Source organism: Barbus barbus (genome assembly GCF_936440315.1).
Source record: "Barbus barbus genome assembly, chromosome: 17".
Lineage (NCBI taxonomy): Eukaryota > Metazoa > Chordata > Actinopteri > Cypriniformes > Cyprinidae > Barbus > Barbus barbus.
Genome location: NC_136745.1, coordinates 15,314,246 through 15,333,420, shown reverse-complemented (window position 1 = coordinate 15,333,420; position 19,175 = coordinate 15,314,246). Strand labels below are relative to the sequence as shown.

The following is a 19,175-nucleotide window of genomic DNA, read 5'->3' as shown; positions in this document are numbered from 1 at the left end:
AAATCTGTATCCAATTTTCATATAACTACTACAATGAAAAACCCACTTTCCAAGCTTAGTCTTATCCAAATAGTCCAATAACTAATTTCCTCTAGACTGTCGTGACTAGGATAATTAAATCTGGCAGATATGTTAGACTTTGGCAAACAATTTGATCACCTCATTTCTTATAATACCATGAATATTCACAGAGAACCTTCATTTGTAAAGCTTTATTCAAGGCCTTAATGTTAAAGATAAATCTAAATAATACTTAAATTTGAAAATTTTGTCATGTCATATTCAATGTTTTTACATTAAAAATAACATTTCAGATGACAAATAAATGTGCTAAATGGCCAAAATGTGTCATATAAAAATAAATTAATAAATAAACATTTTACCAACATTTACTACCGTTCGTAGTACCGTACTACTACCGTATATTTACTGTATATCACAGATTTACTGTATATCACAGCTATCTGTCACTTTAAATAGTTTACACTGTACACACTGATCAAAACTGAATTACCATCTTAAAATAACTTGTGAAAGACAGGGGTAGAGATTGAGGCACATTGGCTAAACATCACAGTCAAGCGATTCCTCTGGTTTGGCTGGAAAGAACTTAACCAATCAAATTCCAGCGCAATGTCCTAAAAGGACCCTCATTAGGTAACCATAGAAACAACATAAAATCCTCCAACAAACTCCTTTTGTGTGCTATTTGCTGCCAAATCTGGTGATCAATATCATAGGCATAGTTTTGGGTGGGTGGGTGTTTTGCCACCTTGATGGTAATGTATTAAGCTATAAGCGTTTGAGAGGTCTTGTGGTACGACTGAAGAACAGTGTGTTCCTTCCAAAGATCAAATGAAACCTACTCCGCTGATCAATACATATGAGAACAACATGTACTGCATGAAATTCAATAATGACCGTTAAAGGGAGAGTTCACCCAAAAATGAACATTCTGTCATCATTTATTCTCCCTCACATCGGTCTACGCCTGTATGACCTGAAACTAGAAGCAGCAACAGGCAAGACAGAGCAGGTTACTTCTGGTCTTTTTTTTTTTAATTATTAAAATAAATAAACTTTTGTTGCTCTTTAATGTGTCGTAACAGATCACTCTAACGCCTCAGTTCAAGTGGCACGTGAAGCGATCTTCCTTTTTTCTTCTTCTGATTTGTTTGTCAGACAAAATGGCAGATTCTGCATTATGATTGGTCAGATCGCACATCAATCAAGCGGTCTGGGATGGGTCAATTGAGTGTTTTAGTCCAAAATGTTTGATGAGACCTGATTGCATTTCAAATTTAAGGCCTGTTCAAACCTAGAATGATAACTATAAAGATAACTATACTAGCATCCACACCAACGGACTATATCGTCTGTTCATTCTAAGCGCAGGCACGTCTGCCACTTTAAATTCTTGAGCTTGTTATAGCAGGATTGATTCTGATTGGGTGTTGGAAAAAATCGTTCTGAAAGTGATTCTAATTATATTATTTCTCTGTGCCTTCATTGTTAGAGCTGTGGTGTGGACTATTCTTTAATATTAAGAAAGATTTTTAGAACTATATCTTTATCATTATAGCTATCGTCCTTGGTGTGAACAGGCCTTTAATTTAGGCTTTTATTCACATATAATTATTAATCGGCACACACATCAGTTTTTGCAAATGGAAGCCCAAGGATGCTTGATGTTTGAGAACCCATGAGGTTCATTTTGGTGTTACGCAGCACGTTTGAGCTTCTATAAGAACCGATGAGGTTTGTTTTTGTGCGTTAAGCTAGTACAGTTGAGCTTCTGTTTATGTTTGCTGATCAATGTAAATAGGTGAATAAAAGTCTAAATTAAAGGGATAGTTTACAATTTTATAAACAATAATAAACAGTTCACAATAGAACGCTGTTCCGGGTGGATGACGTAGGATGTCAGCATAGCGTAAGCTCCGGTGAGAAGTGACAAGCGCAGAAGAGCAGAGGAGAGAGCAAAACAAAATCCAGGTCACAAATTAGAAGTACAAAACGAGGATTTGTAAAGAAAAAATGTCTGAGGATTTCGATATAAACCAAGATAAGTCTGGTTTTCCTTTGTTAAAGTAAGGAAACTTTGCTTCCTTTGCCACTTTGAACAAATGTTGCTTCTCTCGAGTCTAGCATATTCTCACCGGAGCTTATGCTACGCCAATGCTCTACGTCATCCGCCAGAACAGTATTGTATTGTGAACACGTGTACAACAGTTAGCAGAAGCTAGAGATTACCAGTTATACAATTTTAAACATGGATATTTTTCTTACAAAAACACATCGATTCGCTACAGAAGATTCGCTATTTTTGCTATTCGCTATTTTTCTTTATTATGGATTGATGCGCTTTATTGGACTTCTTTTGGACTATTGAAAAATAACAGCCATTCACTGTCATTATAAAGCTTGGAAGAGCCAGGACATTTTTATATATAACTCTGATTGGATTCACCTGAAAGAAGAAAGTCATGTCCACCTAGGATGGCTTGAGGGTGAGTAAATTATGGGGTCATTTTTCATTTTTGCGTGAACTATCCCATTAAATCTGTTTTTGGATGAACTCTCCCTTTAAGGAGGATGGGCAGAAAAAAATGACATGGTGAGGAGTCAAAAAAGATGAATAAATGGTAGGTGAGCTTGAAGACCACCGCTGGGCCTCTTATCTGTCATAACGAAGAAATGGAAGGGGCTCATGGTGAAGATGAGACATTTAAGCACTCGGAGGAAAGGCGTCGCGCCACTGGAAGCCCCTTAAAGCCTCAGCTGTTGTTTGTGGTCGTCAAGGCTACCTAAACCCTTGTATTTCACATCTAATTTCAAGGTTGCTGTGGAGAGCAAGTCTGCCTGGCTCACGCTTGACAACGGCTAATCCCTGAAAGTTCAGGTGGCCCTCCTTACCAAGACAACGGCATACCAGAGCCATCATGAGAAAGGCAGCGTCCTCAACACTGATAATTAAAAATAAGACCTTTTCATCTGCCTAACATTTATTAGCATCACTGACAAATGCCATTTGTGACCCTAGAGATGCTCAATACAATATTGCAGCTATAGTTCATTTCAGGTAGTTGTTCAGTAGTATTTTCAGACACTTTGTATAAAGGTACTGTGAATATATATCTACAATATCTACAATTTGTATGATGGAAAAAACTTAAACATTCGTGTAAGTAATTATAAATCTGCAAGGATTATAACATCTGGTTCCCTGGATACATGCAAATAATTTGTTTTTAACAAAATGAGTAAATAAAAAATAAATAAATAAAATTAAATTAAATTAAATTAAAAATTAAATTAAATAAATAAAATTAAATAAATAGGAAGACTAGAAAAATACAAAACTATTTCAAAAGATATTTGATCAGAGAATTTTTGAAAGGACAAGTAAAATATAATTAAAATATAAGCTAAAAGAATGTTAAGAACGTTTAGATTCAGTAAGATTTAATTTTAAAAAAAAGCATCCTAAGCATAAATGAAATCTAGTTTGCCTTTATTTGATAGAAAAATACACTCTAAAAAAAATGGTGCTATAGCACTAAAAGTGGTTCTTGGCTCATAGGGGAACTACTTTTGGTGCTATATAGCACCATATGTTTAAAGGTGCTATACAGCACTTTTGCCAAATGGTGCTATGTAGAACCATAAGAGATGCCATATTGCATTGTATTACTTCAACTCGTAAAGAACCTTTCAAGGGGCTTAACAGGTTCTTTGTACGGCAGTGGTGCTATATAGCACCTTAATCACACCAAAGAACCACTGAAGAACCATACAGGAGCTTAACAGGTTCTGTATATGGTAGCGGTGCTATATAGCCCCTGAGTCATGCCAAAGATCCGATGAAGAACCACTGAAGTACCAAGATTTGAAAAAAATACTCATTCCTCCTGGAATTGTTTGCTGTTTGCTTTATGTCTGAAGCAGCTCTTTGAGACCAGTAAATTACACATAAAGCGGCTCATGTTTTCCACAAGTCTTTGCATGAACTGTGGTCAGGTGCAATAGCGTTGTCGTAATCCGAGGAAAGAGAAAGGATGCTAACGAGCGTGACACATCTGCTAACACTTAGCGAGATTTTGAACTCTGCCACGTCAGTGCAATAACCAGCAGGCCCAAACACTGGACTCTCCATCCATCTACTGCTGTGAGATGAAAGACCTGGGAGAGCACAACCAAAACAGAAGACGTACAAGTCTGCAAGAAGAAATGAAAGCATCAACTATCACATGCCTTTACTAGACCATTTATAAAGAGAGTGGATTTAGGTTGGCTCCAACAATCATGAAAATTACAACAGAACTGAGCTTCATTTGCAGAGTTTAATTGCAGTCAATTTCGAGTTAAACAAGTGATTTCACATGAGAACTTTGTGTTTATTATATTCTTTGCTAGATATGATGTCTGATTTTCTGTTTAACCTTCATGATTATTAAGCTGCTGTCAGGGCAGTTTAATTGTGTGTAATTCAGGGTTATTATATGTTCCTTAGGCACAAGCGTCCCTATTCACATGGTGCTGTGGGTCAGAGCAGACACAAGCTAAACTGGGGGTCCATGTGATTTTGTGATTTAACTAACTTGACCTCTACTGGTTTCAAACAGGTAAAGAGTCACCTTTTCATTGGCAGACTTCTCTATTTCTATTGTGCAGACATATCGCTGCTGAAGCAAGAGAAGAATAGCATAGAAAGCTGCTAGGAAAAAGTTAGCCTACAGTTCATTTTCAATGCTGTAAACTGCCAATATTTTTGGCCATGACTGTGTGTATGTATATGTATATATGTATTTTATATATATATATATATATATATATATATATATATATATATATATATATATATATATATATATATATATATATACATACACACAAATGAAGAGTTAATTTGCATAAACCGATAACTATTTTTATAACTATTTTTTCAGAAATCAGGTTTTTTTTACTGCGCATTCCAAGTAATATCAATCAAACTGCAGTTGGCTCGTTTTGATTAAATAATAACTTACACAAATACAGGTATAATTTACATCTTTTTTAAAGTGGCGTTTGTCGGTTCTTGCAAATTAACTTTTCATATACAGTGGAGCAAATAAGTATTTGATACACTGCCGATTTTTCAAGTTTTCCCACTTACAAAGAATGGAGAGATCTGTACTTTTCATCGTAGGTACACCTCAACTGTGAGAGACAGAATATTTTTAAAAAATCCAGAAAATCACATTGTATGATTTTTAAATAATTAACTTCCATTTTATTGCATGAAATGAGTATTTGATCACCTACCAACAGCAAGAATTCTGGCTCTCACAGACCTGTTAGTTTGTCTTTAAGAAACCCTCCTATCCTCCACTCATTACCTGTATTAATTGCACCTGTTTGAACTCGTTACCTGTATAAAAGACATCTGTTCACACACTCAATCAATCAGACTCCAACCTCTCCACTATGGGCAAGCCCAAAGAGCTTTCTAAGGACAAAATTGTAGACCTGCACAAGGCTGGGATGGGCTACAAGACAATAGGCAAACATCTTGGTGAGAAGGCAACAACTGTTGGTGCATTTATTAGAAAATGACTGTCAAGATGACTGTCAATCTCCCTCGGACTGGGGCTCCATGCAAGATCTCGCCTCGTGGAGTGATCGGGAGGCCTCGTGATCCTGAGAAAGGTGAGGGATCAGCCTAGAACTACACAGGAGGACCTGGTCAATGACCTGAAGAGAGCTGGGACCACAGTCTCAATGGTTACCATTAGTAACACACTACACCGTCATGGATTAAAAATCCTGCAGTGCGCGCAAGGTCCCTCTGCTCAAGCCAGCACATGTCCAGGCCCGTCTGCAGTTTGCCAAAGACCATCTGGATGATGCAGAGGAGGCATGGGAGAAGGTCATGTGGTCAGATGAGACCAAAATAGAACTTTTTGGTATAAACTCCACTCGCTGTGTTTTGGAGGAAGAAGGATGAGTACAATCCCAAGAACACCATCCCAACCGTGAAGCATGGGGGTGCTTTTCTGCAAAGGGGACAGGACGACTGCACCATATTGAGGGGAGGATGGATGGGGCCATGTATCGCAAGATTTTGGGCAACAACCTCCTTCCCTCAGTAAGAGCATTGAAGATGGGGCATGGCTGGGTCTTCCAGCATGACAATGACCCCAAACACACAGCAAGGGCAACTAAGGAGTGGCTCCGTAAGAAGCATTTCAAGGTCCTGGAGTGGCCTAGCCAGTCTCCAGACCTGAACCCAATAGAACATCTATGGAGGGAGCTGAAACTCCGTGTTGCCCAGCGACAGCCCCAAAACCTGAAAGATCTGGAGAAGACCTGTATGGAGGAGTGGGCCAAAATCCCTGCTGCAGTGTGTGCAAACCTGGTCAAGAACTACAGGAAACGTCTGAACTCTGTAATTGTAAACAAAGGTTTCTGTACCAAATATTAAGTTCTATATTTCTATTGTATCAAATACTTATTTCATGCAATAAAATGGAAATGAATTATTCAAATAAAATGTTTTTTTCTGTTTTATTATTTTTTTTTTTAGATTAGGTCTCTCACAGTTGAGGTGTACCTACGATGAAAATGACAGCTCTCTCCATTCTTTGTAAGTGGGAAAACTTGAAAAATCGGCAGTGTATCAAATACTTATTTGCCCCACTATACATAAAACAGAAAAAATAAAAGCCTCTATAATGAATTCACACATTTAGGGTCCCATTGTGCAGGTTGTCAATTAAATTTTTAAATGATCAAAAGGGAATGTATTCTGAGGGTGTGGATTAGGGTGGGAGTGTTATGTTCACCTGGTTAAATTGTAAGACACTGAGTATTTTTTAGATGTGTTTAATATGTCTTATGTTATGTGTTTGACAAATGTTATATATGTGTGTATTTGTGCAGCATGCCCTTTATCCAAGCCAAATTTCTCCCATGGGAAACAAATTAAGTTAACCTAACACAGTACTTTTACTTTTGGTTTAGTCTGCTACAGTCTGACATTATCATTTTGCACAAATTAACTAAATTAGTCATTAAATAATTCTCTATAACATTTTACTAAAATGTAAAATCATATGAAGGGACACTGATTACGTTTAAGTGTTGCTTAGAACCATTTAGTTGTTAAAGACTAAGGTGTATTTTGTGTTCTCAGCTAAGTGTTGTTCATCTTTTCTCAGATGTGTGGTTGTGGCCTGCTGTGGTCTTTCTGTTCACATGGCACCGCCTTGTGGATAATATCTCAATATGCATCGTAAGGAGAAGGAAACAATAAGCCACTTGTGAAAGTGCAAAAAAAAAAATACAACAAAAAAAACTATTAAAGCTTTAAATGAATGAAAGTGGCCTGACAGATGAAAAGAAATTACAACAGGTCATGAAGCAGAAAGAATTTATTATCAACCATAGATAGGAAAATACATTAGTGTAAAGGAACCTCTATGTACAGATCTCTAGAACTAAGAATACAGAGAACAGACAGAAAATATTTGTTTACCATTCATTTCCAGAGATTTTTTTAAGAGCTGCCTTTTTTGGATTTTATTAAACATTCATTGAATTAATCGCAAAAACCTTTTTCTTTTTATTATGGATGTGTATCTCTGCTGGCTTTATCTTGAATGGTAAACAAGAGTTGATCCCATGTACTACATGACTGTATGTACAGTGTTAGTCACAGAGAAACTACTACAAAGGGTCATTGGCCTCTACAAAACAAGTGTTTGAGGATAAAATAAAAAACATCCAGCTAATCTAACAAGTTTATTGCAGCAGGTTTTCAATATTAAAAAACCCAGGCTGAAAAGTGTGTTATAATAACAAAGGGTAAAGCAGAAAGCAAGCAAGAGGTAATTAAAAATGAAAGATGGAAGGGCAGTAAAGAAAGACTTGATCCAATAATTCCACAGTTTCTTAGTTTAAGAATGGATGTTGGATGTGTATTACTAAAATTAAGATTTTTTTTATTTAAATGTTTTTGTCTGGGAAGGATGAATCCGAAAACAATTTCATTTCCATTACCAATATTACTTTCTCGCACTTTAAGCAGCAATCGTAATCTTATCACTGATTGAAATGCACAGATATCAAGTCATATACTTTATACAGTTTAATTTAAGCAAGACACCACCTCCGACAACACTGGGTGTCAAACAGCTCTCCTTCACGACAAAAAAACTTCACAAAAACTAGTCTACTAACAAGCAGGACGCTCTACAGATTTAACATTATCGATCTGTGGGCACCAACTTTGCATCCTTCTACCATTCAGTCAGAGTAGCAAATATGTTCTAGGACCAATAATCAATGTTAAGAATCGTGAAACAGACCATTAATCAAAAATAGACACCAATGATGCAGGAGAATTCATTATATACACACACACACAACACAATTCATTTGTTTTGTAGAAAGGAAATATGTAATACACATTTTATTCACACTTTACAAAAAAAATAATCTAATTTCTACTAGAATACCATAAACAATTCATGGTCCCTTAAGACAAAACAAAATGCTGAAGAATATTGTGAAGAGGCCCTAAATAACAAAAGACTGCTCTGGTTCATACTGCGAAAACATAGCAAGACGTAAAAGTGATACTGCTGCATAGTTGAAAGAAACTGATTTGTGACATGTTGAACGTGTGATGTCATCAGTTTAGTGAACCAAAATACATGAAGTGCTAAACACCTAACTACAAATAGACCACTGCCAGACATCATTTACAAGTCTTAGAGATGATAATTTGGTCCAAACGCTCCGAACTAAGGGTTAAGGAGATAGTTTCAAAAATTAAAATCCCACACGGAAATACCAGATGAGGAAAATCTAACTCTTACAATTGGCTTTAGAAGAACATATCGAACTGGCACTACACAGGAAAGATTATGGCCATATAATATGAATATGACAATTAAAGTATACCGGACTATACACAGTCTGGACTTTAAAATGTTTGGTGTTGTTGCAAAAATTATGAACACTTAGAAATTTGGAAAAAAAATATACTAGATAACTAAAGATCAAAACATTCTTAAAACCTGATTTCTTAAGACTCTTCAATCTTAGAAACAAAGATGATAGCATAATGCAATCTAAAAAGAAACTACTGAACATCCACCATTTTATATCAAAGACCAGTGGTTGGGGAGTTGCTCACCGAAGAGTTTGCAAAACAGATACACATTTGCACGATATATAGGAATGGCAGGAGTGTTACTGACTTGACTTCACATAGACCGATGGCATGTTAAGGAGCTTTGCGATTCCCCTCCCTTTATGTATACGACAGCGAGCTTGAGATGAATGATTGGATGGACAAGAAAAGCATGTACTCTGAGATTTACAAAAGAAAATAAATTACTAGAGTAAAAAAAGAGTGCAAAATGAATGATGATTGCAAAAGTATGGCAGCGAGAACCAGGAACAACCTCTTTGTCTTTCATACAAGCTGGTAAGTTTTGATTAATTCTGATAAAAATGTAGCTTACAATACAATCTTTTTTCATTTTCTGAATTTGGATCATAATTTATTCTTAGTACAAAAAGAAAAGAAACATTTTAAAAAGTATTCTTGCATGTGGCTCATATACAATCAAGTCAAGCCTAAATCTGCCCGTTTATATATATTTGATTCGATTTTGTACAAAGACCTGGGAGAACATCTCTGATACAATATAGAAGGTGGTTGCAGCTAGGTCAGAACATTACTAGCCTTAAGAACAGTGCTACAGATCTTTCCAGGATGTGTGTAATGAGGATGAAAAGGTACGGGAAATCCTTTTCGACCCAATAAGTGAGAAATCGCTGGTTAAAAGACTCCCTGGTTATTCTTATATAAAACCTCCCTTTCGAATAAAAACCTCCTGTTTATAACCACAGTGAGATCAAGCGCAGTTTAAATTATTCACATAGCCTGTCGTACAAAGAAACAAAGAGAGCCTGCCTCCATAGAACGGGTTAAAACAATAGTGTGCAAAAAGCAGTGCCGCTGAATCGAGATATCTAAAATAATTTGCTTTCCATTTAGAACGATTAAGCTCACACCTTTCCAAATCCCACCAAAAGGGAAGAGAGAGAAAGACAAATAAGTGCTTTTTATGTTGTCTAAGCTTGTTAAAAACGTTGTGTAATAGTGCCCTCGCTTAGAACGTCTAAAACATTCCAAATATTGCACCATTGATGGGAGAATAAAAACATCAGGAGATGAAGCACCGATGTAAAGCGAGTTCCAGCACCGCACAAGTAGTTAAGGTCTTGGGGTTCCACTCTCCTTCCCAGTTGGGGACTAATTTTACTTCATGAATTTGGTCTGTAAAACACATTGGTCACTCATCCAAAGGGGAGTTATGTAAGCGTATATGAAATGAAATTCAACTGCAAGTCCAAGTGGAAGAAATAACTTCAAAGAGCATGTTTAAATTGAGGCTGAATTCATAAAGGAAGAAAGGTTAATGCTTATTTGCAAGATCAGAATTGCAACAACGGCTGGTTTAAGCATTAAGGTTTGACCATAAAAGGAATTAAAACAGTCTGCAATTCCTTCGAATGTGTGACCAAGTGAGTTACCCTCCTCTTACAAGTTGGACAATTAAAAAAAAAAAAAAAAAAAAAAAAAAGTATGATAATATTTTAGCCTGTGGGAGGGAATGATTCAACAAAAATAAAAAAAGATCTACAGCTTAACAAATAGAAAATAACTCCCTGACAAACAGGAACATGTTGGACCCTAAAAAATAAATATATATAAATTGCTTAGAGGTTTTATCGTTTTTCAGAAAACTTATAAGAACTGTGACTCTGCAGCGCCATCAGTGGCCAGAAGGGCTCACTACCTGTGTCCAGCTAAGTGGACTCCATTGAGAAGGGGAGGATAAGGCAGGACCAACTCTAGTTGTGCAAACAGGGAGAAGTGATCTGAGGGGATGTGAGGGTGTGGGCAACCACAGATATTGTTCTCAAGGAGCCAGCTTGTGTCCAAAGGCCCGAGGACGCCCAGCACGTTCAGTTGTGGTCTGGAGTAGAAGATATAGTCAATGACACCCTAAATTGGGTTTAAAAAAGGGAGTTGTGACTTGTGAGCATACATCACTGAATTGAAACAAGAACTGTTTTCATTCTTTCTGCCATTCATCTGTTATGTTATGGTACACGGCAGAACAAGAAAAACCACAATGTGACATGTTTGCAATGTCAAGTAATTTTTCTGTCATAACTATAAGTGCAATACTGGACCTAGCAATTGAAGAACAAAAATAGGTACCATTGATAAAATATAGAAATAATATATTTTTTTAATTTATTGTAAAATTGTCTTGGTACCAATGTATTTGGCATGGCTAGCTGTAAACTCTAAACAATGGCTGTCATTTTGAGCTCAATGTACTTACTCTGAAGTCAAAAGTGTAATTGGTGTAAGGCATGAGCACGTTCTCGTAGGCACTCTTCAGCTTGAAACCATGTGTGATCCTCCCGTTCGAAGTGCCGTTTTTGCCATTGCAGTTGAAGTTGGTCAGGCTGTCACTGTAGCGCAGCTCCTTGAAGTCTTTGTGTGTGCAGTCCACCCCACCTGTGCTCAGGTACTCCACTACACCTAAGATCAGATTTGAAACTCATTAAACATGTCTGGCCCACATACCTGCATCTACTGCAGTTGAGACATTACTATTAAACACTAGTGCTGTCAAACGATTAATCAATTAATTGCATCCAAAAAGTTTGTTAACAATATCTGTGTAAATATACATTTAAGAAACATGTTTATATATTAAATATATTTAGAATATAAATTATATGAATACAAGTATATGCATGCAAATATTTTAACAAAATATACTCAGTGTGTGTGCGTTTTATATATACATAAATATACACAGTACACACACATTATGTAAAGAAAAACTTATTTTGGATGCAATGAATCGTTTGACAGCACTATTATAACACAACATAAAATCAAAAATCAACCTGATTTACTTTCTTAAATATCATTGGCCTTATTTTGTTTTGTGCTTGATCTTCTAAAGATCTCTAAAACGAATTTTCTGCTGAACAGGCCCCCATGAAAGCTGTTTTGTTTTTTTCCATTTTAAATTGTCTGAATTCTGTTTTAATGATTAAAGTTCAGTAATCAAAATGTGTCTAATTAATTTCAAACAAAACAAACAATTGAACTACAATTTATTAATTTGAACAAAAATCTGTTTTAGGTCTGTATGCCTAATCAATTGAATTCATAAATCTTCAGCAATTTATTCCTTCAAAATTTGCACAGTTCTGCAACATTCAGTATTATACAGTAAACTCAATTTTTATGACTGGATTCCATGATTTCATCCATGCTTTCCACATTGCTGAGGTAACCAAAAGTGTGTCACAATGAGCAAGAAAGTAGTTCTTCCTGTTAAACTCACAACAGTAGATCATCTGCTTCAAGGGTCAAAAACTCTTCTATCAACACATAATAGAAAACAAGACACGTCTTATATCTGGGCCTTTAAGAAGGCTTACCCGAGTCAGGAAGTGAGTTGAGGTCGGCACAAAGTACCAAAGGGATGCTGTTGGTTTCTCCAGACACAGAGGAGAGCTTCAGACTGCGGGAGGCTTTGTCTATGATATTCTTCACCTCCGACAGGAACATCATGGTCTGTACCAGCTTCACATCAGAATATTCTGGGTCCCAGTGCATGTGAGCATTAGCCACTAGTAGGAGCTGTTTCTCCAAAGCATTACCTGCTGTAGAAAGATAGAAAAGAACAAAGACATTAAAGATAAATAACAGACATTAAAGACATAGAATCTGACTGGATGAGCATAATGTAGCCTTCATTTAGGGTACTGAAATATACTATACATTTTTATTACAATAAATTACACAACTGTTTGGAAATGGTGTGAAACACTGTCATTTTTGTTTTGTAGAATTATATTTGAGATGCACACACACACACACACACACTACTGTAATGCAGAAATACTTAAATGTTTTATATATTCTTCATTAGATTTACATTGCAATATGGTAAACTTCACTGAATAAATACTGTACTGTGTTTTTGAAATGCATTCCAAGACCGTTTATTTTTCCAAAATAGTAATATTGTGAAATATTTCAATTCTTTTTATGTAAATTCAGAATTTGGAAAGCGGATTCTTTTTAATTATTTGAAAAAAGTAAAATCTTTAATTTAACTTTTTAATCAATTTATGTGTCCTTGCTGAATAAAAGTATTAATTTATTAAAGTAATTATTTTATTAATTATAAATACCATCATACTGGCCCAAAACACTAGTGTAAATTATTGTATAACCTTTTTTACAATTACAGTACAAATTAATAGTAATGTTTTACAGTAAAGACACTCAGGGTAGCAAGGTGCTAAGTTGTCTAAAAAATAGGAAACAATAGGAAAACAAATTTGAATTGTGCAGATACTCACATGACAACTCCATTAACTCCTTTAGCTCCAGCAACACAGCCACCCCAATGTTGTCCTTGGTCATGACCCGATTCAACATAGCCTCTGAGCCCTCTGAATTAGCCATAGCCAGTTGGTTAAACTCTACTGTGTGTTTCTGCACCATGCTGAACCTAACAGCAAAAAATAAATAAATTATCCGGTTCCGAGTGTTCATTCAAATCAACACTGAAATAAACCTCCCAGACAGAGTCTGACACCACACTTCTCAACCCTTGAGTGTTACTTCACTCACTTTTCAGTCTTGTAGAATACTGCACATCCATCTACATGTTTCCTGTCCGATTCAGACATGGTTCGGGCCCGGGATTTTGGGCTGAAGAATCCATCATATCCCTGTTTACTCAGCTCCACAAGGAAGTAGTTGTAATACTGCTCTGTCTCCACTTCCTGTGCATGACACAGCAGACTAAGTGACTCAAACAGTGCTGTAGGGGATTACTTGCATTGACTATTCAGAGCTACCTGTTGTGCATCACTGAACTAAAAAAAAGTGACCTTTAAAAGAAACACAAGTAGAGCACTTCATCTGTTAGGACAGGCATACTCTAATACACAAAAAGGTTATCAGTGGCTTATCATGTGAAACAAACATAAGAATTTTAAAATACATATAAAATTTCATTAAATGTATTACAGTTATGATACGTTTTAAAGCACTTTAAAGACTGACAAGCATTTTTGGCTGGTTTGAGATTTTGCTGTAATTGGTTACTGCACATTTTGCTGTAAAATAAAAATTTTACTAGAACATTTAGGCTTACATAAGTTATTTTTACCTGTAAGCTGATAATATCTGCATTGCAGCTGAGGATCTCCTGGATAATGGACTTTTTCCTGTAGTTCCAGTTAAGGGCCCAGGATGGGCAGTAGCCGTAGAGCTGACGTGTGGCGTACTTATCACACAGCACGTTGTAGCACATGACAGTTAACAGGGCTTGTGAAGCAAAGAGAAGGAAGGATCAGGCAAAGTGTCCCTAGATTTTGAATTATGTTCTACTATTCAGGGCTCTACGCTTACTTTTCTTTTTAGGAGAGCTTTCTAATCAATAATCAAAAATTCTGATAAAAAATTAACCTTGCCATTACGAGGTGATATTTGACTCAAAGTGATTTACAGGGAATTTTGTTTTTACCTTTGTAGCAGCATTTTTCTAACTTTATTAAAAGTATATAATCGTTTGTCAGATTAAAATATAAAAAATAAAAATATATATATATATATATATATATATATATATATATATATATATATATATTTACATTTACATTTACATTTACATTTATTCATTTAGCTGACGCTTTTATCCAAAGCGACTTACAATTGCTATATATGTCAGAGGTCGCACGCCTCTGGAGCAACTAGGGGTTAAGTGTCTTGCTCAGGGACACATTGGTGTCTCACAGTGGATTCGAACCCGGGTCTCTCACACCAAAGGCATGTGTCTTATCCACTGCGCCATCACCACCCCTGATGCCATCACCACCCTTATATATATATATAAGCTTTTTAACATTAAAACAACAGAATAAGTACAAGTAGAATAAGAATAAGTTACTAATCAAATTAAATCAGTATTTAAGAAATAAATTTGTACACAAGTGGCCACATGAGTGCAATTAAATTAATAAATTCATGTTGAGGTTAATGTTAATTTTGAATATAGAAATATTAAATGATTTCAATAACAGAAAAGATACTTTAAAAATTCAACTAAAACTGACAGCAGGAGAAGGCAAGTCACTTATTTTATCACTGAATCATTCATTCAATTGATTCATTCGAACGGCTGATTCATTCAGGAACAAAGTATGCGACTGTCTTTATGAATGGTTAATTGAATCATTGACTCACTAGATTCAGTTAAAAACACAGTTCATTCTTAAACGAAACACCACTGTGTTTAAATGGAGATATGCAGTGACTCAGCTGTTACTTTGTTTGAAACTATTTTCGCTGATGAAATAAAGCAAAATAAGGCAATTATTAGTTAGTTCATTGCGATCTCAAAAATGCGACTGAAATGGTTGCACTATAGAGCCATTGTCAAAGAACAAATACCTGTTGGTCTTGTTCTTTCAGGCTCCTGCAGCACAATCCAGGACCTGGACGGAGGTGGCTCTGTTGGGACTGAGAAGGCAAAGCATGTGTACTTCAGGTTAATAATTTGAATAGTCAAATGACACAGTCCTTGGGACATTTTGCATTAAGTCACCAAAAAATCTTTAACAACATACTATGAAGCTCAGCACTAACAGTGAATATTATTAACCTTGGAGAACAGTCCATGAAATTATAGAGAAAAAAAAAAAGAGACATGGACAGATCCTAAACAGTTAATTGGCCAGTGAAACCTACTGCGCTTGATAGCACCGTTAAGATTGTCCAAAAGGTAGCTTAGCAGTCGCCGGGTACCATCTGGCTCCTGGTAGAGGCTCATAATTTCTTGAGTAAGTGGATTGCCTGTAGACACACCCAAAAAAATCTGTAGGAAACATTCTCTACACATTGAGGATCTCAATCACCAGAACATTGACCACTCACCTTTTAACCCCAGTGTTTGTAACTGAAACAATTTCCCCAATTCGAATGGCAGAACCCGCAACTGGTTGTTATTTAAAAGCAGTTCCCTGTTGGAAACCATGAGACAAATGTTAATCAATCAGCTCTGTGCTTGATGCTTAGAAAAAAAAAACCTTCTCAATAAAATCTTTTGACCGATGTACTTTTCATCTGATTTGTGATGAACAATTAACACTATTTTTACGGCATTAATCTTTAATGTTAGTTATTTAGTATTTGGTACACTTTACAGCCAACACAACACTTTTGACTTTAAAAAGGTTTTAGAAAATTGTTGAAATTAACTACAATTAATAAATTGTGAAAACACTGTTCATATTAACTAATTTAGTTCAAATAAAATCAAAATATATTTTAAAAAGCACTTTAAAAACCAAAGTGTATCAATGTGCTGTACAATTTCAAAACTATACAAAAAAATAATACAGCAAGATACAATATTAGATGGAAAAAAAAATGAATAAATATGTTAGAAAAGGAGATAAAAAAAATTATCAAATAAAAATCACAAATACATCTGCTCAAAACTAATGGTCATTAAAACAGTGCCTAATGTTATCAAATGAAACTATTTAAAAAGTGTGAACAAATCATTTTATGAAGATTAAACTAACAAAGCGATTTCTGGGCGATAATGGTTATTAAAACATTTTATTGACATTTGTAACATTGAGATAAAGTCTGGAAATCACAAATTTAAAATTCACTGACATTTCCATGAATGTGGAAACCCTGTCAGGAGTGATCTAGCTTCATCAAGTGCACTCATGAGAACGTTAAGGACCTTTTCCCATTTTCCCCTCCTGTATCGCAAACACATTAAATGGAACAAATGATCCATGGAAAGAATAATACAGCTTTTGCTCCAAGTAGCTCACCTGAGAGACACCATGTTGCCAAGCTCTGCTGGCAGGCTCCTGATCTTATTGGACGACAGGTCCAAGAACACAAGGTTGTGCAGCTTGGCAATTTCAGGTGGGATGCGTGACAGGGAGTTGTCACTGAGGTGCAGAGCAGTGAGGTGCGTGAGCGACCAAAGGCCCGAGCTGAGACTCCGAACATTACCTGAGACATAAATATTAATTTAAAAAAAAATCTCTCTTTCTTTCTTTAATATGTTTCACTTTCATTGCAGCAGTGATGTCAAGGTGAAATATCTATCAGAGGGTTTACTTCGAGACATACCAGTTATTTCAAGCCCATCCCAGATGGATTTTTTCCCATTGTTTGCCTCCTCACTGGACATGATAGTGTACATCCGCCTGAAATCAGGCAGGTCATATTTCTCTTTGGGCATCCCTAGACCACTGTGGTGGACAAATACACAATCAGATTTATAGAAAAAGACAAACATGTTTACATAACATGATTTAACCTGTTTACAATGCAAACAAGAACTCCATTTTACACCTGTTTATTTTCTGAGATATAATATGTATGATGTGCATATGCGAATACTAGGCCTATATAGCATCTGCTGGATATTGTATATTGTGATTGTTGCTGCTGTCTTACAAGCAAATCTCCCCTTAAAGTTTAATTTATTTAATCACTTTTTAACGCCATGCCAGCATCAAGGCTATTTTCATGGCGATCTCTGAATAAATTATCCCTTAAAGTTTAAAAAAAGATGTATAAATCTATAGTACTATAGAATCACTCTAACATGCTGACATTTATTATTATCGATGTTTTTGCATTTTGCAGATAAATATTTTAGTGGGAACTTTGATACATTACCATGTAAAAGTTTAAACTATAAAAATGGTTTCACAAGTGTGCTAATTTATATACAATATAATTAACATAAAAGTAAAAAATAAACAGGCAGCTAAATGACCTCGCTAAGTTAACTGGAACTGTCAAAACAAACGTAACTTGATAACTACTAGCTCTTACAAGACCAAAACACACCTGTTACACACACACACACGTCAACGTTAATTAAAATAGAAACAAGTCTAATAATGTTTAATTTTCATATTTATTCGATATTGCGCATGTCAAATGAAGCAGAAAGTATAAACACATCGCGCAAGCTAATAAACAGCTAAGTTAGCTCTGTGCTATGCTAATGACCCAATTAAACTAATCAATATTCTAAAACGCGGCCTCTAGTCACATAACATGAAATATCATGCTAGTCATACACTTTTAAAAGTGTAATAAACATCCAATGTATCTGTTTACTAATGAGGCAAGTTAACGTTAATATTTTCTCACAGCTAACCTGACTTGCTATCAGCATTAGCCACAGGCTGCTGAAGGTGCAGCCTTCTAAAAGATGTATATCTTAATTAACACGTGTTACAGGTTAAATACATTGATATTTAGGAAACACTATGCACATGTTTTCAAAATAACAATTTTATATAACATTGTCTGCATATGAACAAAGAGAGGCTAACAAGTGTAGCTATAGCTAACTTGGAAACAAACCCAAACGGGGACTCCGATCTGCAACGAATCTTTAAAAATAATGTCTCAGAATTACCTTCAATAGCATAACAACTCCTGAAGTCAGCTGTGTGTCTCACTTCGGCGTTAATTCATTCGTTCGTGTCGGCTGTGCAGCTACGGGAAGCAGCACAGCATCATGGCGGATGGTTTTTGTGCAGCTGTTGTGCTGCTCTCCAAAACAAGGGTCCATGTGCCCATATCATGCTGTTCGTGTCTCAACTCTCAACCCCTGATGAGCCAACCACACAGAACGCACCTGTGGTGCTCAGAAATATTGTCTAGGTGGGCAGCTATTTAGGATTTGAGACAGTCGTTCTTATCCTACCAATTCATTCCTACTGTAGTCTAAGTTTTGGAAACAATATGTTCTTAACCAAACTGATGTAGCATGTGATTTTTCCTATTTATAAAATGTGATATTTGTTTTTATGTAAGAAATCATTTGTACTGAATGTGCAGGAAATTACTGTTCTGGTATTACTAGCTATTATTTTGCTATTAATTTAATAACAATAAATAAGTAAATAAATAAAATCCTCATTTTCTTACTGTTAAGGGATTAAATAAATTATGATTTGGGTACCCAGAATTTGGGAAAACTATCCTCCTATCCACAAAACCATATAAA

At 35.8% G+C, this 19,175-nt stretch overlaps 1 protein-coding gene across 2 annotated transcripts; it reads right to left on the bottom strand.

The window, feature by feature from the left end:
* Nucleotides 1-7,398: 7,398 nt before the first annotated feature.
* On the bottom strand, nt 7,399-18,771 carry LOC306883743 (CCR4-NOT transcription complex subunit 6-like). Of its 2 annotated transcripts, none has more exons than XM_079439189.1 (12): nt 18,582-18,771; nt 17,273-17,394; nt 16,966-17,152; nt 16,049-16,134; nt 15,863-15,967; nt 15,566-15,634; nt 14,283-14,440; nt 13,739-13,893; nt 13,465-13,616; nt 12,535-12,759; nt 11,415-11,617; nt 7,399-11,068 (listed from the first exon to the last, which is right to left on the bottom strand). In XM_079439189.1, exons 2-12 carry the CDS (start codon nt 17,382-17,384, stop codon nt 10,856-10,858), a joined length of 1,665 nt encoding a protein of 554 aa, XP_079295315.1. In that variant the 5' UTR covers nt 17,385-17,394; nt 18,582-18,771; the 3' UTR covers nt 7,399-10,855. The 2 variants fall into 2 exon arrangements, with proteins under 2 accessions (XP_079295315.1, XP_079295316.1); XM_079439190.1 differs by having other exon boundaries at nt 12,535-12,756; nt 18,582-18,720.
* Between the last annotated feature and the right edge of the window lie 404 nt (nt 18,772-19,175).

What these genes read in the sequence shown, in the direction of transcription:
- LOC306883743 (XM_079439189.1), bottom strand. Translation starts at nt 17,384, where the DNA reads ATGCCCAAAGAGAAATATGACCTGCCTGATTTCAGGCGGATGTACACT. An exon ending in GTATTCTACAAGACTGAAAA is followed by an intron (nt 13,617 to 13,738) that starts GTGAGTGAAGTA and finishes TTTTGCTGTTAG; the next exon opens with GTTCAGCATGGTGCAGAAAC. An exon ending in ATTACACTTTTGACTTCAGA is followed by an intron (nt 11,069 to 11,414) that starts GTAAGTACATTG and finishes AACCCAATTTAG; the next exon opens with GGTGTCATTGACTATATCTT.